General features: G+C 39.9%; 1 protein-coding gene across 2 annotated transcripts in view; it reads right to left on the bottom strand.

Annotated features, from left to right (window-relative positions):
• Window positions 1-23,441, bottom strand: part of NMT2 (N-myristoyltransferase 2) — a 58,379-nt gene extending 34,938 nt beyond the window's left edge. The window contains exons 1-2 of one of the 2 annotated variants that reach the window (XM_037001687.2): window positions 23,278-23,441; window positions 3,282-3,417 (exon numbers count right to left, since the gene is read on the bottom strand). In XM_037001687.2, the coding sequence (XP_036857582.1) occupies window positions 3,282-3,417; window positions 23,278-23,387 (246 nt within the window). In that variant the 5' untranslated portion in view covers window positions 23,388-23,441. The remainder of the gene's footprint in view (window positions 1-3,281; window positions 3,418-23,277) is intronic. The other variant, XM_037001686.2, reaches the window with a different exon arrangement.
• Between the last annotated feature and the right edge of the window lie 145 nt (window positions 23,442-23,586).

The raw sequence follows: 23,586 nt of genomic DNA, 5'->3' as shown, positions 1-23,586 counted from the left end.
GCAGTTTCCCTCATGAATTCACACTCTCAGGACCCAGAACTGTTCTCTCTACCCAAGTGTGGAAACCAACCTCCTTTCAAATAAAACGTAATCTCAGTCTGTAAAATTGAAAATACCTTTGAATTCTAAAGTTCTTTCCTCAAAGCAATATTCCTGTCATCTCTGAAGATGGCCCAGCTATTTTTTGGGAAAACACTTCAAGTAATATAATACTACATGGCAAATGAGACTATATCTGAAATGACAGTACATAGGAGTGAACATAGAAACTCCTGAGTTTTTTCACTATGCAAAATGTTAAGTTTTACGATTGTGATGCCACACAAAGAATGCTCTTCACGTGGTTCAAGAGTGGTTAGCAGGAATTCCAGGGCCCTCTGGTTTTCCTGTATGTGAAACCACCATTGGTATCAAGGAAAGGTACCACTGCCCCTCAATGGTTTATAAACAGCAGCTCTAGAACTGGCTCAACTTTGAATCTGATGTCTGTGCTCTGGAGGAAATCCTTTCACCTGGGAGGCGTACCCATTTGACACAGTACAAAATGGGTTTCTTTCATATAGACCGTCCTGTGGTTGCTCTACTCACTGGGTTTCCTGAGGATTCTTGCCATGAAAATGATTAAAGGATGAAGTACTAGAGCCTAACTAGAGGCACGTTAGAGTCTTCACGTCTCCACTTACAAATTTAAGGACTATCACACATTTTATAGGCTTTTATTTTAAATTCTGATAGAGGTATAAATCATAGGGTCATATATCTCAGTTACACATATTAATTTAACAAATTATTGTTTATAATTTATTGTATTTTTAGATTTCTCTTACTTGGGTCTCATTTGAATCTTAACATGAAAGTAACTGATTCTTAGCAAGATGACATTTACATCCATTTGAACCCTCAACAAACCAATCTATTAGGAGACCTGCAGCTTAAATAAGAACTGAGAGTACAGTGAATTTCAACTAATAATGCTTGAATGGGCATCCATTTATCTTTAAAAAGGCAAAGTAGAACCCAGTGTCACAAAAATGTACTTACAGTGCCTGCACTGAATTTGTCATGGTAATTCTTCTTTCCTGATATTTGAATTAAACCCTCTATCACTAACATATCAAGCTCAAGTTATCTGGCAACCAATACTAATCAGCATTTTTGTTCCAAAAGAGCCAATGGTATCCTAACTCCAAGAAGAAGCCCTACCTACTCAGCAGTCTTTACGTAAAATGACTATTCATGAAATATTTATACCTGAAATCTCACTATTTAAATACTTTCCTAAAGCAGATTCAAGTGAGCATAATTTTCAAATCCATGTTGACAAAGCAGTAAGGAAACTCATCTAAGATAAATTCTTAAACCTCTCCATTCACCTCCCAAAGTGATAACCACTTGGGAGAAATGTTTGTGTTAGGAAAAGTGAGAATGTATTTCAACCCTGCATTAGCTTCCCACTATTATGTTCCTTAGGTGAGAGTCAGACACACCTCTTTTCCTCCATACCTGCTCCTTGTGGAATACTAAACATCAGCTGTACTCTTTCCCCATTATTTTCCAAATGTAATACCCTGGAAAAAATGTCTAAGTCCTCTACCACTGAGAAGTCTGTAAGAATCCAGACAGAGATTTCATTCTGGTTCTTGAGTGCAGACCATAATATTCTCTAAGCACAATCCAGTATCACCCACAGTGCCATCTAGGGCTGCCTTCAGCTTGAGGGAAAGGAGACCGTTTTAAAAAATGCGACGGAGAAAAGCCCATATTTGAATGACTATGACTTATTCTCAGTTAAAAAAGAAAAGGACTCCTTTACCCTATAATGCTAACTGTTCTCCTGCCTTGGCTAGCTCTGATTACTTGTAAGTGGTCAGAGCAAGCGGAGTAAGAGCTCAAGGTCACTGGGCTCAGAGAAGGGCAGAAGCTGGAAGCCATGGTGGAAGCAGTATAACAGCACATACATAACACCGCACTTATCCAATAAAGCAACACTTAGAAGTGGAAAAAACACCTTGCAAGTTTATGGGGTATCTTGCATGAGATACCTTGGAAATTATGCATGGGTAGAACACTTGCTACCTAGAACCCAGTGGAAAAGCTAGAGGGAAAGACTTCATTTTCTTCTCACCCCACAAGGGCAGTTAGGGAAAAACTGGAGCAAGTGACTTTCCTCTCAATGGTTCCTGGTCTTTATGTAAAACAGGTAATAACAAAAACTGCCTGCCAGACTCACTTCAGGCAATACAATGTAAAATTTATATAAGAAATCTAAACCCCACAAAACTTGTGTGGTGGTGATAACTGCTGTATATATAGTGCTTTATAATATACAAACCATTTAATAAAAATGATCTAACTCTAACCTCCTAACAACCCTGTGCTGGGGAGAAGGCACCACCCCCATTCTGCAGATGAGGACATGGGTGCACACATGGTGCAAAGGCACACAGCTTGTGAGCAGGACCGAGCCCGGGTCTCCCACCTGGCATCCTGAGCCCTTTCCCTTACACCACATATCACCCGTAACAAGTTATTTGGAGCTACAAACTTCAAAATCATTATTTCATTGTACTTCTTATTCTACCTCTTTTTGCTATGAGTTTCCTGCATTAAGAGGGCCCTGTGCTTTCCTGGGCTCAGCACACAAGGCCTGTGTTTACTGCCAGGAGGACTAGGTTGGCCCCACAGAAAGAGATGCCTGCCATCTGTGCCACCAGACACACAGGAGGCCAGCATTCTGCCCACTCAGGGCTCAGCTGGACAACTTCTGGTTTGGTCTCAAATGGGTGTTTCTGTAGGGGGATCATTAGTAGCTATTTGGCAATGGAATTAAGAAGAGCCACTGCAGACTGGTCGGATTCAGAGTCATGGTAGAACTTAGCCGGAGCTGCTCCTGCTGAGATCTGCTGCAAGATGGTGATGTGCTATTCAGGTAATTAGATAGACACCCAGAAAAATTAAAATGTGAATGTCTTCTGAACTGAAATAATCAAATATTGAGCATAACTTCAAAAAAAACCTAAAGGCTCACATTGACTTTCCTCTCTGACTACAACCCACATACTAATTTGCTGAGAAAGGAGAAAATGCAGGCAGAATCCATATATACAGAGAGCACAGCATGCCAGTTTCAGGAAGGCTGCAAATACCCTCCGGTTACCAGTGCCACTCAGGGCCCAGTCACAACAAACCAGAGCTACACCACTGGTGCATAGGACACTAAGGGTGCAAACCCACTCACATGCATGAGGACCACATGGGGGAACACCAAACAGGGGTCTCACTTTTGAAGGATGCTGAATTTTAATCTCCTGGGAGTCAGATGCAGAGTCTGATTTGGTGCCTCTGGAATTTGGTTTCTCCTTTTTTCTCTTCTGTTTCTTCTTTTTCTTTTTGGTACCCAAGTCCCCTCCAGGACTCCTGTTACAAAATGCAGAGGATAAAACAAGAAAAATTTATTATATAAAATTAATCACTTAGAAAAACATATTATACATGGGAAGAAAAAACTATGTTAGGATGTATAATGTAATGATTTATAAGAGATATCAATCTATTTGCTCACTGAGATGACCCAATATGTACTTCTTGTATAGATTCTGTTTTTGATCATGGTTCCTGCCCGACAGCTCCTAAAACCCTTGGAATTTCCTAAGTGATGAGAGCTTAAAGTTGTCTTACCTTATGTGAATGAGGTGACAAAGGGTGACAAAGCCCTCAGGATGGGGCTGATTGCCAGAAGCCAACCATGTGATTAGAGGGCTCGGACTTTCAGTCCCACTCGCTGGCCTCCAGAGAGGAGAGCGGCAGGGGTCTGGACAAAGAGTTAATCAGTCTTGTCTACGTAGTGACTCCTCCATTAAAACCCAAAACTTCTGGAGAGTTTCCAGTTGGACCTGTGGGGATTCGGGGAGAGTGGAAGCTGCCTGTCTTCCCGCATGCCTTACCCCATGCATCTCTTCTATCTGGCTGTTCCTGAGTTACATCCTTTTATAATCAACTGGTGATCCAGTAGATACAATGTTTCTCTGAGTTCTGTGAGCCACTCTACCAACTTAATAGAACCCAGGGAACCTCTGATTTACAGCCTGTCAGCCAGAAGCACAGGTGACAGCCTGGACTTGAATTAGCATCTGAAGTCCAAGGAGTGGGTCACAGGACCCTCCAGTCAGTAGCTGGTGGGTCAGAAACACAGGTAACAACCGTGCTTTTGCCTGGCATCTTGAAGTGGGAGGGCAGGGAGTGGCTTGGAGGCAGTCTTATAGGACTGACCCCTATCTGTGCAATCTGATGCTATCTCTGGGTAGACAGTGTCAGAATTGAGTTGAATTCTCAGATGCTCTGCTAGAGTCGGAGAACTGCTTTGTATTGTGTGGGAAAGCCCTGCCCCACCCCAATGCTGGGATTGGGTCCAGAAACCCAAAATAGGATGTAACTGGAAAATGGAATTTAGTCACATTAGGAAGTTAACAGAACAGGTAACTCTGAAGAATTATTAGTCTATACTCGCCCATATTGCAGAGTGTATTAGATTTATTTAAGCAGGAAAAGTGTAGATACACACCATATTTTATAAACAGAGTCAAATAACTTTCACCATTATCACTGTTCCACTAATCTAATTTTTAGTCAGCCTTTTATGGAAGAGATAAATGTTGTAAAACATCTCTGGGGTAAAACAAACCATTAATTCTGACACAACAGAATCAAAGAAGTGCTTCTCTGCAGAGGGGGAAAGTTTTTCTAATAAAGATTTTTATTAGATTAACAATAAAAAACTCTAAGTGAAAAAAATTTCACTGGTAAAACATTTCTGTTTGGAACCCTTGTCATCTTAATGGCTGTCATCTGCTGAAGGAGCAAGAGACATAAGAAGATTTAAGTCTTCCAGCTATTTGAGCCCACTCTACCACCTTATTCTCAGAAGGTAAATTAATATTTAGAGTCAGAAAGTATTGCATTATTGCCTGATGTAGGGAAAAGTGATGGAAACAACTGGTTCCATGCTATTATTCTCAATTAGCTTTGCTTGTCCCTCCTTATTTTCTTTCTTAGATTTTCACCTAATTATCAAATACATATTCATCACCAAAGACACCAAAGTCATTAATATATATGCTAACAGCCTTATAACATTGCCCTTCAAAGGCAATCAATAGATTTTCTGGTATACATTCCTCTAAAACTGTCTTACTTCTCTAAACATGCTTTCATTTTTACTATGAATAAGTTTTAAACAAAAACTGAATCTTACACATACCATTTTGAAATTCCTTTTTGTTTTTTTCTCCTGCCATTTAATAATGTATCTTGGATATACTGAGCAATCAGGATATACTGAGCTACCTCACTTCTTTTTAGCAACTGGATAGCATTCTATCATACAAATATATCATCTTTTATTTAACTATTATTATACTAAAAATGTAGCTGCAAAAAAATTCTGATAATTACATCTTTGTGCATTCATGCCAGTATAAAAGGGGGAAATGCTAGGTTAAAGGACATGTAGATGTTTAGTTTTAGTAGATCATTAAATATGAAGAAGTAATATAAAGTAAAAAGAGTCATATTAAATATGGCACCAATTTCCACTCCACCAATAGTAAGACAGTTTCCTGTTCTGTACATAAGGAGCTTGGAAGTCACCACTCTATCCTAACAGACTGAAAAATCAACAGTTCTCCTTGGATCCGTAAGAGAAGCGAGGACACAGGACTGCTGCCCCCAAGGCTGGAGAGACAGAGACGTGACTACAGGGAGTTGTGGCTTCCCAGAGCAGAGACTTAAGGATGGAAACCCAAGGCTCAGGTAAGAAACCTGACTGCAGTTAGTGAGGTGCTGGAGGCTGGGTGTGGACACATCTGACTGAAATGCTCCAGGGGGACCCAGTCATAGGGTACTCCCACACTTTGTGAGCTTTACCTGCAAGAGCCAAATCAGACCCCCATAGTGAATATTGGGGAAAATTCCCCCCTGCTTCTGGAAGTGGGAGAGGAAGAGGAATTCTGAAGTTCTTCAAAGTACTCTGTTCCCCTTAACAAGGTGGGCCCTGGGGGGAGACTAGCCTACCCAGGCCTAACCTGCTGGGTGCTATCAGAGCCTAACTGACAAGCTGAGAGGCATGTGTGAGCTCACAGTCCAGAGAGGCACTGGCTCCCCAAGAACTAGGACCTGACAGGATACTACGATACATTCCCTGTACACCTAGCCACACCATCACTAAAGGCCTGTGTACAGCAGCTCCTTTTACTCAGTACATCATGTCTGGCTATCAAGAAAATATTACAAGGCATACTAAAAGCCAAAACCACAGCTAGAAAAGACAGCAAGCATCAGAACCAGACATGGCAGGGATGTTAGAATTATAAGACCAGGAATTTAAAACAACTATATTAATATACTAAGGATTCTGATGAAGTAGAACACCATGTAAGGAAAGGTGATGTAAGTAAAGAGATGGAAATCCCAAGGAAGAACCACAAAGAAATGACAGAGATAAAAAACGCTGTAACAGAAATGAAGAAAGCCTTTGACGGACTTATGAGTAGACAGGACATAGCTGAGGAAAGAAAATTTGAGTTGGAAGATACAGCAGTGGGAACCGTAAGAGAAACTCCAATCTGAAATGAGCAGAGACTGAAAAACAAAACAGAATATCCAAAGACTGGGGACAGCTACAAGGTGTGATAGTGTAATACAGAAGAAAAACTAGAAAAGGAAGAGAGGAAATATTTGAAACAATAATGATGAAGGATTTCCTCAAATTAATGCCTGGCGCCAAACCAGAGATCCAGGACATTCAGAAAACACCAAGCAAGATAACTGCCAAAAAAGATTATACTTTGGCTCATAATTTTCAAACTACAGAAAATCAAAGATAAGGAAAAAAATCCTGAAAGAACCCAGAGGGGAAAAAATGCCTTACCTATCAAGGAACAAAGAACAGTAAATAAGAATGTCAATTTCCCTACTTCTTTGCCTGCACAGAAATATTGCATTTTTTTTCAACACTGACAGTCTTAAAGGTAGAAAAAAATCTCATTGTAAATTCTTCTGTATTTAATCAAGAGTGAGGCCACATATCTTTTCATATGTTTATTGGCCATTTATATTTTTCCATGAATTGCTCATTCATATCCTTTTTCTATTAGCTGTATTTAAAAAAAATTATCTGTAGGTGCGTTTTATAAAAGCATGGATAGAACCTATCAGTTATTAAGCATTTTTACTTTGGGTACTTTAATCTCATTTAATCCTTGCAACAGTCCTATTAGATACATACTATTTTATGCTTATATTACTCTGCTGACTTGTTGTCTGTTATTTAGATGGCAAATGCTTTACCCACTTTATTTTTTAGCTTTCAGCTTTATTTATGGTATCTTTTCCTATACACACATTTAAAAGTTTTATGGAGTCTAATATTTAAAATATGTCTCTTGTGGCTTCTTGGCTTTTAAATCTTGTTTAGAAAGGCCTTCCCCAATTCAAAACTACATAAATACCCTGTATTTTTTTCTCTATTAATTGTATGACTTTGGGGGAAAATGTTTAGCTTCCTAATTCACTTAAAATAAAAGTTGTACCATGTGAAGTACTGTGTCCTTATTTGTAAGAAATACATAGCAAGTACAGGAGGCCTCATTCCAACATAACTTGTCATTACTGGGGTCAGACCGTATCGCTCAAAGACTGACGAGAGATGCCAGCGTGCCGGACTGTTGGGTGTGATTCCATAGTGAGCTCCCTTCTGCCAGCTACTGCTCCAGGTGCAGGCAATTTAAAAACATGTCTGAAATTTCTTTACAAGAGGTGGGTCTCTTCCCCTTCCCTTGAATCTGGGTAGGCCAGTCGTTTGTTCTTAATGGGGCAGAAGTGACACTATGTTACTTTTGAGGCTAAGTCACAAAAGCCCATGCAGTTCCCAACCCGTTCTCTTAAGATGCTCATTCTGGGGGCAGCCAGGAAGTTGTAAGAGGTCCAACTGCCCTTTGACCACTGGGCTGGTAGACAGTTCATCTGAACCCCATGCAGTGGACAGCACCCACAGGAGGGTCTCTCCCGGGTGATCAGCTCGCTCATGTCTGCAGGAGGCCACATCTGGCTGCAACTGCACTGTACAAGAGACCCCAAGTGAGAAGATGCTTTGCTAACTTCCTTGCCCACAGAATCTGCAAGCATAATAAAGTGACCATTGTTTTATGTCACTAGCTTTGTGACGATTTGTTATGCAGCAATAAAACTGGAACAGAAATTTGGAGTGGTGGCCCCGATCTGCATGCAGTGTGGGCAGGAGACAAACCTTTGCTGACTTAGGCTACAGAATTGTGGGGTTGTTTTTCCCACTTAATACTTCCCATTTGAAGTATTCTCACCGATACAAAGTGCTAGCTGTATCCCCCAATATCTTGGTCATAAAGGAACTCCTCCTTCCATCAGTTATTCATCTATTAAAATCATAAACTTTTAAATTTAAAATGGATAATTCAGTCCTCTGTAAAGTCAAAAAATGACAGGTATGTTCAACAGGGACAAAAACTGTTTAAGAGAAAAGTTCTTGAGCTATAGATTCACAGTTCCCTGTTGGTAATCCTAAAATAGAAAGTAGTGCTCCTTTTTGGGGATACATTAAGACTCTGCCAAATGGTGCCCTGGTGGTCTAAAAACAGTAATGCATTCCCACCTCAAAGTGAGCAGTTTATTTGAATCAAATTTGAGTAGAATCATATTTATACTATTGCAATGTGTATATTTAAAATCATCTGGCAGTTAAGGACTCCCATAAATATCTGACTAGCAATTGGGCTTAAACAAACGTATCACAGATCCTCACTGGAGCTAGAAATATGCCACTGGTAAGTATGGTTTTGTACATTCTCTAACTCTGGAGTCTGTACAGACTTTCCTCCCCCAGTGTTTCCACGGCTGGCACCTTGTAGAGTAGTGAGCGTGCTGCACTGTGATTGTGTGATTTGTGAGCGCATTTGTGTCAGTATGGGGAGTACAGAAGAAAGCGTTTTCTATTTGCATCCCTAAGGGACAAATGCTTCAATGCATGACACTAGTAGATTTTTATGACAAATGCTTACTGAATGAGGAAATAATTCTGGAACTTGAGGTGGCACCAATCACATATTGCTGAGCAGTAAAATATCTCTAAAAGCTGCAATTCTCCTTGTGTGGATGGTAAAGCCAATTATCACGTATTTACTGAACATCCTCTATGTGATCTGCATGTGCTGGGTGTGGGGGTTGGTGGGCAGCGGGGAGTGGTGGTGGTAACTAAAGGCATCAAGGACACGCCCTTGGCTTTACAACCCTGGAATTAGCCCTCTCCTGCCTCAATCCTTTCATTGCTGCTCATTAAGACACACAAAGACACTGAAAGTGAATGGATGCAAAAAGATATTCCATGCAAAATGAAAGGAAAAGGAGTTAGGGTAGCAATACGTGTATCAGATACAATAGACTTTAAAACAAAGGCCATAACAGGAGACAAAGAAGGACATTACATAGAGTTAAAGGGATCAATCCAACAAGAGCATGTAACAACTGTAAATATTAATGCATCCAATACAGAAGGACCTAAATATATTAACAGACATGAATTATTAACAAACTTAAGAAACATAAAGGGAGAAATTGACAGTACTACAATTATTACTAGGGACTTAACTATTCTATTTCCATCAATAGAACATCCAGCAGATAATTAATACAGAAGCACTGGCCTTAAACCACTCAATAGACTAGATGGACTTAACAGATACAGACATAATATTCCATCCCAAAACAGCAGAATAAAAATATGGTAAAAGTCATATGATCATTTCAGTAGATGCAGAAAAAGCATTTGACAAAATTTCACATCCATTTGATAAAAATTCTCAAAAAAGTGTATAAAATGAGTGTACCTCAATAAAAAAAAGGCCATATATAACAAAACCACAGCTAACATCATACTCAATGGTGAAAAGTTGAAAGCTTTCCCTCTAAGATCAGAAACAAGGATGCACACTCTTGCCACTTTTATTCAACACAGTATTGGAGGTCTCAGACACAGAAATTAGGCCAGAAAAGGAAATAAAAGGCATTCAAATTGGGAAAGAAGAAGTAAAATTGTCACTATTCAAGAATGACATGATATTATATAGAGAAAACTCTAAAGTCTCCACCTAAACACTATTAGAATTAATTCAGTAAAGTTGTAGGATACAAAATCAATATACATATACCTATTGCGTTTCTGCATACTAATAACAAACTAGCAGAAAGAAAAATTAAGAAAACAATCCCATCTATAATTGCATCAAAAAGAATAAAATAACTAGGAATAAAATGAACCAAGGAGGTAAAAGATCTATAAGTTAATCACTGAAAGACACTGATGAAAGACACTGAAAACAACACTGGTAAGATATACCACGCTCATGAGTTGGAAGAATCAATACTGTTAAAATGTCCATACTACCTAAAGCAATCTACAGATTCAAGGCAAAATACCAATGTCATTTTTCAAGGATCTAGAATGAATAATCCTAAAATTTGTATGGAACCACAAAAGACACCAAATAGCCAAAGCAGTCTTGAGAAAGAAGAACAAACCTGGAGGCATCACATGCCCTGATTTGAAACTATACTACAAAGCTATAGTAATTAAAACAACATGGTATAACACAAAAATGGACAGACAGATGAGACAAAATGGAGATCCTAGAAATAAATCCACAAATATTTGATCAAATAATTTACGACAAATAAGGCTAGAATGCACAATGAGGAAAAGACAGTAGATATTTTTCATCTTTAATAAATGGTTATCTTCAATAAATGGTATTTGGAAAACTGAACTGCTATATACAAAAGAATGAAACTTGACCACTGTCTTACACCACATAAAAAATAAACTGAAAATGGATTAAAGACAAATAGAAGACCTGAACCTACGGAAGAAAACATAAGCAGTAAGGTCTTTGTTACTGTTCTTAGCAATATATTTGGAATCTGTCTCCTCAATCAAGAACAACAAAAATGAAAATAAACAAGCTGGGACTACATCAAATTAAAGAGCTTTTGCACAGAGAAGGAAACTATCAACAAAACAAAAAGGCAACCTACTAGAGGAAAGAAGACATTCACAAAAAAATATACAATAAGGGATTAATATCCAAAATACATAAAGAACTCTAAAAACTCAGTATTAAAAAACCCAAAAAATCTGATTAAAAAATGAACAGAGATCTGAACAGACATTTCTCCAAAGAAGACATACAAATGCCAACAGGTACATGAAAATGCTCAACATCATTAACCATCAAGAAAATGCAAAGCAAAACCACCATGAGATAACACCTCACACTTGTCAGAATGGCTACTACAAAAAAGACGAGAAATAACTAGTGTTAGTGAAGATGTGAAGAAAAGGGAATTATGGCACACTGTTAGTGGGGATGTAAACTGGTGCAGATACTATGGAAAATGATATGGAAGTTTCTCAAAAATTTCAAAACAGAAATATCATACCAGCAATTCCCCTTCTGGGTATTTATCTGAAAAGCAAAACAAAACAAAAACACTAATCTGCACCCCTAGGTTCACAGCAGCATTATTTACAACAGCCAAGAGATGGGAACAACCTAAGTGCCTACTGAAAATGGGTAAAGAAGATGTGTATGTAGACATACAATGAAATATTAGCCATAAAAAGAATGAAATCTTGCCATTCGCAACAATATGGATGGACCTAGAGGGCATGATGCTAAGTGAAATAAGACAGAGAAAGACAAATACTGTATGATTTCATTTTATATGTGGAATCTAACAAAACAAAACCAACCAAGAAACAAACAAAATAAAAGAGAAACAGACTCATTGATACAGAGAACAAACTGATGGTTGCCAGATGGGAGGGAGTGTCAGATGGACTAAATAGGTGAAGAGGATTAAGAGGCACAATCTTCCAGTTATAAAATAAGTAAGACATGGGGATGCAATGTACAGCACAGGAAGTATAATCAATAACACCGTAGTAACTTTGCATGGTGAAGGGCAGTAACTAGGCTTACTGCAGTGGTCATTTTGTAATGCATATAAATATCAAATCACTATGTTGTACATGAATGAGTCTTCAATAAAAAAAGGAATAAATATGAAGACAATTACTGGAAAAAAATAATCACAATGCTTTTGTAAGTAAGACATTTAAAAATTAGAACAGAGCTCAAGAGCAGATGAACAGATCAATGAAATAGAACAGACAGAGCAGTAATAACCCGTGGTATACAGGAACATGATATATGACAGTTACATCCTGAAAAGAACCAGAAAAAATTAGCTTATTAATAAATAGTACCAGAAAAACTGGCTTGTTTTTGGAGAAAAATAAATTTAATTTGCTACTGCCCACAAATTCCAAAAACAAATTCCAATTGAGTTCAAGAGCCAAACAGAAAATAAAACCTTAAACCTAAAGGCAGTGATTTTTGTCAGTTAACATCTACCCAGTGCCTAAAATAGTGTATGGCATATAGTAGATGCTTCAGTAAATATCTTTTGCATGTATAACTCAAAGAATAAGACAATAACTTCTTAATGCTGGTGAAGGAAAGAATTCCTTAAACAAGGACCCAAAAACACAAACCACAAATGAAAGGCGATAACTTATCAGACTTAAATATTTTGCGGCAAGTGATTATTAAGAAAATTTTAAAACAGAATCAAGGCATTTAAAAAATACAACAGAATAAATCACATGATAAAGTATTATTAAAAGCCAGAATATACAAAAAGCTCTTTTCTCCTTTACATTTTATCTCCAGTATAATGTAGAAAGTAACATAATAGCCTGGCCAGGAATGCAGGCACTTGTTAAGTGTCTGACCACCTCTTTGAATTCTGGCTCCACTAGAATTGGTAGCAGTGTGACTTGTAGTTCATTACTTAATCTGCCTGGTCTTCAGTCTCCATAGCTGTAAAGGGATGAAGTTTTCAATAAATAGGATTAGAAAAACTGTGAGAATAAAATGAATTAATACATATAAGAGCTTGGCATAGTAGTTTGCACACTGAAATCACTCAGTGTTAGCTATTATGATTGTCCTGCTCTCTCTTTATGTAACTCATTGCTATCTAAAATTGTATTATTTATTTGTCTTCCTCTAACCAGAACATAAAATTCATAAAATATCTTTTCCATTCTATTCTTAGCACCTAAAACAGCGTCTGACATATAGAAGGTACTCCATAAATGAAAAGTACTTCCTGGATGAAAGAGAAATCAATAAAAAAAAATCACTAAGAGAAAGACAGAAGACTGACAGAAGAATGGGCTGAGGATATGAATAAGCACTTCATGAGGGAGAAAACTGTAATAGCCAAGAAGGTTATGAAAAGATGATCCACTTTACTGGCAGTGAGGAAAATGAAAATAAAACAACCCCACATTCTTCTTCTTATCCATTGATTTGCCAAACACCTTTACGTCTGTCTAGTAATATTGGAAGAATATAGCTCATAGACTGATGGTGAAGTGAAATGGATACAACCACTTTGGAAAACAATCTGGCATGGCCCCCACCACCATCACAGCAGCTAACACTTCGGCGTACTTAGGCGCTAAGCTAAGTCAGGCTAAGCGCCATACAGATGTCAACACTGTAAACTTTTACAGCTTTGTGAGGTAAGTACTATTACTGTTCTTCCCAATTTACAGAAGAAGGAACTAAAATATAGAGAGTGTAAGTCCCTTGATGAAAGTCCAGGGCCAACAATGGCAAAGCCAGGACTGAAATCCAGCCAATCTGGCTCCAGAATCCATGTAATTACTACATATATTGCCTCTCATTTACACATTTCCACTAGCTGAACATCTTCTTAGATATTTATTGATATTATTTAGGTCTTCTTTTGTGACCTGTCTATTAATACCTCTGAGTATTTTTTAATCAACCTATTTGTTTTTAACGAATTTTAACAGATCTTTAGACTGTGTGTGTGTGTGTGTGTGTGTGTGTGTGTGTGTGTGTGTGTGTGTGTGTGTGTGTGAGTGAGTATGAGAAAATATAGATCTTGGTGCAGTTTTATGAAAAAGCAGTACAGGTAACCAAAGGTGTTCCCGCCCTGCTGCTAGAAGAGAATGCATGCCCGCAGCCATTGGAAGCTGGCTGGGGCAGGGTCAAATTCTCCCAAGTACTGTTCACAGCTCTGTCCTACTGCTCGTCAGGGGCCCCCATCCCACATAAGGTGACCATGTGGCCACCCAGTTCAAGAAACATAAACAAGCCTGTTGTGTCAGTGGCTCATTCCCTGCAATTCCAGCAATGACTTCTTCACCCTTTCTCTCCCCAAGTATAATCACTGTCCAGAGCAAGAAGCCAACTTTCCAGCTCTCATCACCTAGTTTTGCTATGGCCTGACCTGAAGATTTCAGCCACCTCATCAGTCAGGTAGCCGCACCCCAGCATGGTCCTTCTCCTGTTTGGACTGATGTAGGTAATATACATCAGAGGTTCTTCAAAGCCACATCATCTCTGGTCAAAGTATGTCACAGACAAGCCCTCAGAAGGCTCAGAGCTCAAAGCTGTCCCAGAAATTTATGGCCAGTGAAGGTCAGAGGTCATTATAAAGATCTTCCAGGAAGGAGGTGGCTGTAACTACTAAGGCCAAAATGCTGGAAAGAGGTCACAGTGGGGCCAGCCAGCAATTTCAGTATTTACACGGGTGTTCGCAGCAGAGGGCAGCTGGCTCTGGGCAGTGGCTTCAACAAGCCCTGGATTCAATTCAAGCCTAGCTGCAGTAGAAGGACCTGCATGACTCCATTTGCTGGCTTTCTGTCTTCTTTCCACAATTATTTTATTATTAGAAAACAATTCTGGGGTCTACCTCCCATAAAAACCCAATTCTGATATGAATTAATGTTAAATTACAATAAAAGTTTATTAATACTCACTGGCCAGAAACTAATCTGGTATGAGTTTTAGTTTGTGAAGTAAGACCTGTCTTTGCAGACAGTCCAAGTTCAGAAGAAAGAAGGAAATATTTAGAATGCAAAACAAAAATTTTTCATGTATCTTTAAGATTATGACATGTAATTGAAAGACTAACTGCAAATTGTTCAGCTATTCAACAAATTTCCTGAAGGCTTACTTCTCTGCCTCTTGGGTGAAACCATTCTAACGAAATGATGAACAAGTAGAAAGATCAGATTTTTTTAAAAAGGTTCAAGGGAGTTGCAGAGCACGTCCTTCAAAATAGTCTAAATTAGTGAAAAATTACCCTATTTCTGATAGCCTTTTCTTACCCATACTCACAAATGTTTTTCTGATAGAATGGCTGATACACACTAGCTCCTACTTAAATGACTATTCTCATTTCTGGGCCTTTCAGAGTATTAAAGGTACACAGTGAACAAGTAAAAAAAAAAATCTGGCTCAGATTCATTTCAATATTGTATTAGCATTATTATATTTAATATAATATTAAATATATTATTTAATATTTATATTTAATATATTATATTTATTATATTTAATAATATTAACGTGTCATCAAAGTTAGTAATCTGATGTGCTTTTGAAATCCCATTCCTATTTCTAAATTCCTTTGCATATCAAATTTTCATTTTTGCCTTTTCTGTAACTGAATGCTGAGGATGGACCTAGTCAATTCTTTCATTAGGCACATTCCATATGCAGATGAGATCTCTGTGGTTACAGGGTGTGGCAAATGATGTGCTTTTGCAAAAAGAATTTTTTAAGAACTTCATTTGGAAAAAACAAAAAAGAACTTTGCTTTCACTTGTTCTTTCTTTGGTTTCTATAAAATGTTAAAAAATATCTAAAGATAGTAAAGAGTAAGTATGCCCCCCTTCCAAAAAAGAAACTAAATGAAGAAAACTATGGGAAGTTATCATATTAACTGAATCACCAACCTGAATACTGAGTGAACACAGCTGCTGGAATAAAGCAGCCCACATTCCCTGGTGTGTTTGTGTTTAAGCCACTAATAGAAGTGCATAGTGCTAAAAACCAGAAACTGTAAACTTAAAAGCCCACCTCTGTTTGGGTCACCCACCAGGTGACTTGTACACGAGATTTTCTCCTGTAGATGATGGGAGAGTGAAACGGGCCACTACTTTTCAGACCTCCAAGCACCCCCAAAAGCACCCCTGTCTCAATTGTTCAACAGGCCAGCTGCAGAGCCAGAATGGCGAGCTGAGATGGCTTCCCACAGCACTGCTGCGCCCAGAGAACCTCCATAACCGACTCCCATGCCAGCCTGCCTTCTTGAAGGAGACTGACCCTGGAGGCCTGGGGAATGCAGCGCTGTGGGCAGGGCCACCAGCGAAAGGACGCTAATGCGTAGGAGGCCTCAGGGGGGCAGTGACAGCACTTGATTCAGAAAGATGAGACAGCGATGAAAGAAGCATAAAAGACAGATCTCATTGCAAATTATCATGATGCTGCAATTAGAAGTCCTTTAAGAGCCCTGAAGAGAAACTCAAAAGGGTTCTCTGTAATCAAGTTACAGTATTTTTTTAAACAAGGAAACATATTCATTTATTTTTAAATTCATTGACATTTAGGGCACCATTCCACTGGTGAATTTTGACTCCAGGGGCACTCAAGCTGGTAATCTATGACTTATGGAGAGACAAGCTCAAACATTACTAAACAAATTACTCTTTATTTTATTTATTTATGTTTATGAGAACCATGAAGTTTACAATGAAAGCAAAAAGTTAACAGTCAGATGCAAGAGGCCCAGGACTGAAGCCTGAATCTGATATGGTCTGGGCAAGTTACCTAAACTTGGATAAGCCTCAGTCTCCTCTTCTGTTGTTGTAATGATGCTGTCATGATTCAGTAAGAAAAAAGTGTGTATACAAAGTAGGAAGCAAATAGCAGGAGCTCACTTAGCTATTATTTTATCATGCCTGGTCCTATACAGCATAGAACACAGCTAGAAATTCTACAGGCCCAATCCTGTCAATTACAATTAAGAACAGGAAATCCTTCACATATTCTGAATGCTCACAGGAGGAAATTTTTTAACTTAGGAACCAATTTGTCAATGGGGAGTAAGAACCACTGGAACCCATTCAACAAATCTTTATGAAGCTCCCAATGTATTCCATATACTAGCTGTTGCAAAGATCAGAGACCACAAGCATCATCTTCGAACTCTGGCTACCTGTGAGCAGACAGGCAGACGCATGTTCATGGGCTGCAGACATGTTCAGAGGTGCAGCCTTATGTACTATCTCCTCCGAAAATGACCTCTGACCAAAGATCTCACCAGGGCAGAAAGGGCCTTGGCAGGGTGATCGCTTTTGGTTATAATGATCACAGAAGGCCCATGAAAGAAAGGACATTGGAGCTGAACCTTGAATTTAGAGATGAGGCACATGTGGGAAGATTAAGACAACATTCTCAGTGGACAGAGGCCTCCCAAGAACATGTGGGAAGTGGAGGTCTATGGAGGCAAATGCCAGGAATAAATCAGCTGATATCTGACGCTGAATCTGAAGTAGTTTTCTACCTATGGTATAATCAAACCCCTCCCTTTATTTTTCACAAAACCTCCAGGAAATGTTGTGCACAACAGCCTTATATTAGTGGTTCCTGGGGTTGGTGGGGAGTGAAAAAGAGCTAACTGTACTCCACCCAAGGTCAGGGGTCTGAGGAGAAACGCGGAAGGAGCCCAAAGCTTTAGGAGCTATGGATGGGGAGGAGGAGGCAGCATGGATATGCCGGAGGACCATGAAAACTTCCCCCCACAGAATCCCCAGCAGCATGTACGAGCCTGAGTCACTTTCAGATACTACAGAAAAGGGTAATCCCAGAAGCTAAAAGAACATGGAAACCTTTGGGCTAGAAAGATAGGGAGAAAATCCCAGAAGCTTCCAGACTAAAAACAGGCCAAAGCAAAGCAAAAGAATAAGGTTTCCTATATAAGAAAGAGAAGCAGACTGGCAGAGAAACATCTGCGTCACCAAATGCTGGAAGATACTGAAACAAAGTTTATGGAGTTGGGAGAAAATGACTGTTATCATAGAATTACACCCAGACTATGGTTTATGTGTGAAGGAAAAAGAAAGGCATCTTCAGAAGTATAAGAACTCAGAAAATATATCATGCATACAGTCAAAAAAAAGAGAAATTGCTCAGGAAAAGGAGAGGGTATGGTTTACAAGGAAAATCAGGAAAGCTGTGAGGAAAGGCTAAGACATTTTTGATAATATGGATATGAATATAAAGTAATTATTAAAATTCAATGGGATACAAGAGCAAAAATAAAAGAAGCCACATGGAATTAAAATTTCAGATTACTTCAACAAAACCTAGGAAATGAAAAGAAAGAAGTCAAAAGTCCTACCCATTTTGTCTTGTTCCATGGTAGACTATTTTAGATAATGGTTAATTCTTGACATTGATAGAGAAATACAAATAAAAACACGCTTATTAAAAATTTAAAGATCATTCCCAGAAGAAGAAAACTAAGACACAGAACTTCTAAACCACTGGAGGAAAAAAGAGGACGAATGAAAATGACATTCTGTAAAAGACAAGAAAAGAGTAAAGAAGTATTTTGAGTACTACAAAAACTTATAAAATTCAAAGGCAGGATATGATCTGAGCTGTTCGATAAGATAGCCACTACCCAGAAAGTGCTATTTAAATTTAAATTAATTAAGATTGAATAAAATTTAAAATTCAGTCCCTTTGTCATACTAGCCACTTGAAATGTGGCTAACAGTCTCTGTACTGGGCATTTCTATCACTACAGAAAGTTCTAGCAGACAACACTAATAGTGAAAAATACTAGGAAACGAATCCATGTAAACTATGATCCTATGTATGTTAAATATGCACTTTTTTATATTTATTAAAATGTGAGCTGACTAAACTGTCCATTAGCAGGGACTCTAGGATATAAGATGACCGTGGTGCTTTCACTCTCTGTACACTTTACTGTTTGAATCTTTAATAAGCATATTTTACTCTTACAATAAGTGAATAAAACTTATAACCTATGTTCAAATGGCATAACAATGAACCAGCCACTCAACCAACCTCTTTCTTGAACATGGTACATAACTTGGTTTCAAACTGAGTTAACTGAGTTAGCTGGACTATAGCATACATATATTATGTACACTCGTGTTAATAAGCAATTTCACAACAAAATATGTGTTGTATTTAGATATTTTCTACAGTTAGGCAAACTCCAGAAAAAAATTCTTCTGGGCCCAAGGGTGATATCACCATTTCATATGCAAGTCTCAGCAGATACTTGATAATTTCGAACTGTATTTCTTGAACTGAGGTGGTTCCTTAGGCAAAGGCTGTTAACACACCTTTCCATTTAGATTTATACAGTTGATAACCGATCAAATTTGAGAAAGGGAAGCTTAAATTCTCATCCCTTAAATTTTCAATGACAAAAATCTATTGAGACTTACCAATGGTAATTTTTTGCATTTCCCCATTGATCTCATATAGTTAACTAGGAGAAGTTCCCAATATCAACAATACACAGGTACAGTCCCAGAAGGGACAATATACTGCACAGATTATTCAATTTTTCCCATGTTGGGGGTAGAAGAAGAGAGGTTATGTTCTTTGTTAAAAGAATTCTAAAGTTTTAATCTTTGCCAAATACTAGATCTTTAATTTTTCTAGGGAAAAAACTTTCTTAAAAATGTCTGGGAATAACCCCCAAACACTTAGGTATTTCATAGTTACCCCAAGGGATAACTTAGTCATTTATCCACCAACAAAGGCACATTCATATGTACTTATTTTGTCCCTTACATAAATATTCTTGGTAGCTGCCTCCTATCCCACCATAATGAATATGGAGGTAAAAGCTCACTTGGTAGGAAGAAATGAAAAACATCCATTTGTCTAGGAAATATGCATTCTGAAAGTCAGTGTTGATAAAGCAAGGAGAGAGATTTGCTTTTGTTGCCCACTTAAACACTAATTTTATTTGGGACCAACTGTGTGACCTTTTTCTAACAGTGGACAAGAACTATGCTTAACATGAGGTGGTGAGCTGCAAAACAGAATGACCACTACCCAGCATAGTTTACAAAAAGAGATGCTTGTCAGCGGGGCATGGATAAGACAAGGTTAGTCAATTCTTCAACAGTTTGCCCTGTCTTCAATGGTTTCCCCAGATACCTTCAGAAGAAAGTAAAAGAAGGCATGTATACATCAAATTTAGAGGAGTTCTAAAGATCCTACCTAACCTCAGGCCCCACCTGCCTAAGCTCCTAGGCAGTCACACTATAGATAACCTCTTCAGTATCATGGCCACCCACTGTAGAACAGAGACCTTCAGTACTCTAGACCATTTCTAATAATTCACACAGGAAGCAGGATTGAAGTTAATTTTCATTTATGTAGAAAGTCTTTGCTTGAAAAAGAAAATAGTAGTGTAAACAAGATTACCTTAGAACTTTGAATTGCTTGAAAGTTTTCAAGTTCCCTTAAGCTCTTAAAGACCTGGTTACTTCCCCTCATTGTCAATCATTAATTAAAGACAGTTATTTGAAGGATCTTTCTAGGTAATCCTTTATTAGTCTAATTCTATTTTGTTGACAAAAATAAACAACATGATTTGAATATAGTCTAACTGAGGAAAACTGATAATCCTTCCCTTCCCCGAGGTTTTTTTGAATTCATGATATTTATATAATGATATGCCATTTTCATACTTGGGTGGACCAAAAAGTTCAACAGCAAATTTTCCATGAAAAATAGGATAGAAATTGGGAGATTCAAGTATTTTACTGCTTTTAATTAAACATAAAAGCCACTACATTTAATTGAACAGAAAATATATTTCATCTGTGGACATTCAGCATCATCCACAAAAATGAAATACTCTTTTTTGTCCATAAAGAAAATTCTATGAAAATAAAAGAAAAGCATCCATAATAGTATTTACATTTTGGTGCAAAATAATCTTATTTGGTATTTCCCTTTTATCTGAGGCTCTAGTTTCAGTTAAATATGTCTCAAACAACTAATGAATACATTATACTCAATTGTTGGGTATTTTAATTCTTTTTGACTACAAGGGCACTATTGAGCAAATTGTTTCTTTGGTGTACTGACTCATGCCTTGCAGCCTCAATGTGCTAATTCACCTTTAAAAAGTAAAGCACTTTACCTACTCATTCTTCCAAAGGTTTTCACTTAAATTGGTGGGGAATGAAGAGACCAAGCATAGAAAAGAGGAGCCATTTAAATTTTAACATTTACATACTCAATCTACTTGAGAAAAAAATCCAGGTTTCTACTAAGCCGTATCATCAGTCCACATGCCAAATAAAATACAATTATTCCCCCAAATTTGGCACACATTATCTAAACTCAAATCCAAAAAAGCAGTCCAACAATTGCAGCAACTGGGATTTTTAATCTCCTAATAATGTTTTAATAGACTACAGTAAATCCATTATATCAATCTCTTCCCATTAGAAACTTACATTACTGGCTCTTGGTTAAAACATTTCAGTCCACTGGGTGTCTCTAAATTTTGAGTAGCCATGCTAACATATAAGTAGTGTGGTCACACACAAAACTGAAAACCTCTGAAGAGGGCATGGAGATGCCTTTGGGTGCTAATCCGAGAACTTCATCAGGTTCTCAGGACCGGCCCAGATCAATGGGCACACTGAATAATTCTTTGTATCATGGACATTCCTGACTGTGAAAGCAAAAAAAAAATCAAAGCTTCAAAAAAAATGAATAATAAACTGAAATTACAATGAAGAGAGAAGTGCGCAGGGCCTCCCCAGAAAGATAAGGGGCGAGTTCTTAAGTTATTTGGGTAATTCCTCCCATTTGCGCCTGCGCCCATGGCTTATTATTTCAAAAACATATTTATATTTAGCTATCAATCACAGGCAAATTTCTATCACTGCAGCCATAGCACTGCATAAACAGAACTCAGGCTCAGAATGCTGTAGAATTTCCTTTCCTCTCTTTTAATAAAATATCCTAGACTTGAATTACAACATTGGGTACTTGGAGCTGTCAGTGAAGTATTCACTGCAGAAATAAAAAAGGCAACCTGCAAATAAATGGGAGAAACATTTAGTCAGCTTTTCTTTTCCTTGATCTCTCTTAATATTTTATAACACATCAAAGCTCAGTAAAAGTTCCTTTCTTAAATACATCTTCAAGGAGACGTTAAATAGAATGCAAATGCTTTACAGTTTAAATCATCAATCATTTAAAGAATCATCTCCATGAACTGAATAAATAAGCCATCTGTGACTAAGGCCCTCCCTATCATGTTTTTAAGCTGACCCAATTCTTCAGTCACCATGGTTTGCAAATTCTCACTTCTAAGGGGCAGCAACAGCGGTGTGTGCCAGCGCAGTCTGAATCCAACGGGGTAAGAGGCAATGTAAGCACCACCTTTAAAGACACCAGTCTCTAAAATGAACCCCTGCCTCTAAAATCAGAACTTGAATACCATCCGTAACCAGAAGCAATCTTTTCTCCAAGGGGAGAGCAAGTCAAGGGGGAGGCATGGGAGCAGTGAAACGGGGTAAGTCGCCGGCCAGGTGTCGGCGCGTCTGGCCTGGCAGCTCCAGCACCGTCTGCCAGCAGGATCGGCCCGGTCTGAGGGAGCTGCCCCACAAGGGAGCCGCGCTTGGGACGTCGGACCCGCTCCTGAGAGCTCCGCGGACTGCTCGGCGGCGGCAAGCCTGCGTCCCGGCCCCCGCGCTCCCGGCCCGGCTCCACGCGGGCGGGCCGGGGGCGCACAACTTTCCGCAGTTCCCCATCAGCAGCGCCGGAGCGCCGGGCGCAATCTCTACCCGCTGCCCACCTTGGGCGCTGCTTTCCTCTGTGGGTGGCGGCGGCCGGGGGAGGGGTGGATCTACAACGGCTTGAGGGAGGATGACAGCGAGCGGAGGAGGGCCCCCACCCCCACGGGGCCGCCACAAAGGGAAGGGTGCCGCGCCTCCCCTCGGTCCCACCGAGGCACACGCTGGCCGAGGCTGCACGTCGCGCCGCAGGCCGGAACCGGGCAAGCGCCAGCCGCGCGGCAGGTGACAGCGCGGGCCCCCGCGTCGGGCCCCACACTTCCCGCCCACCCTGCAGCCTCGCCTCCGCCGCTTGCTCCGCACCTCGCCGCGGTCTCGGAGCCCGGCCGGCCCACACGGGGGCCAACCGCGCCCCTCCGAGCGGCCGCCGGGCCCGCCGCGCCCCCGGGCCGGCGTCCGAGCGAGCGGAGCCCGCGGCGGGCGCCTACCCCTTGGCGTGCTCCGTCTCCTCCTCATTGTCCCCGTCTATGCCGCACGTGTCCTGGTCGTCCAGCTCCAAGCTCTGCTGGCTGGCCGCGGACTCGCTGTCCTCCGCCATCGCGGCGGCGCGGCTGGGGGGCGGCGCTCGGGCCGGGGGGGGGGGGGCCGCGGGGGGGGGGGGGCGCGGCGGCGGCGGCGCGAGCAGCTCCCTCTAGTGCCGCCGGCCGCCTCCTCCGAGAGAGCCGGGGCGCCGCGCCCGCCCGGCCTGGGCCCGCCCACCGCTGCCGGGCCGGCCGCGCGGGGGTGGGGGTGGGGGG

This window comes from Manis javanica, chromosome 2 (assembly GCF_040802235.1).
Source record: "Manis javanica isolate MJ-LG chromosome 2, MJ_LKY, whole genome shotgun sequence".
Lineage (NCBI taxonomy): Eukaryota > Metazoa > Chordata > Mammalia > Pholidota > Manidae > Manis > Manis javanica.
The sequence above is the reverse complement of the archived record's forward strand: the minus strand, read 5'-3'. Positions and strand labels throughout refer to the sequence as shown.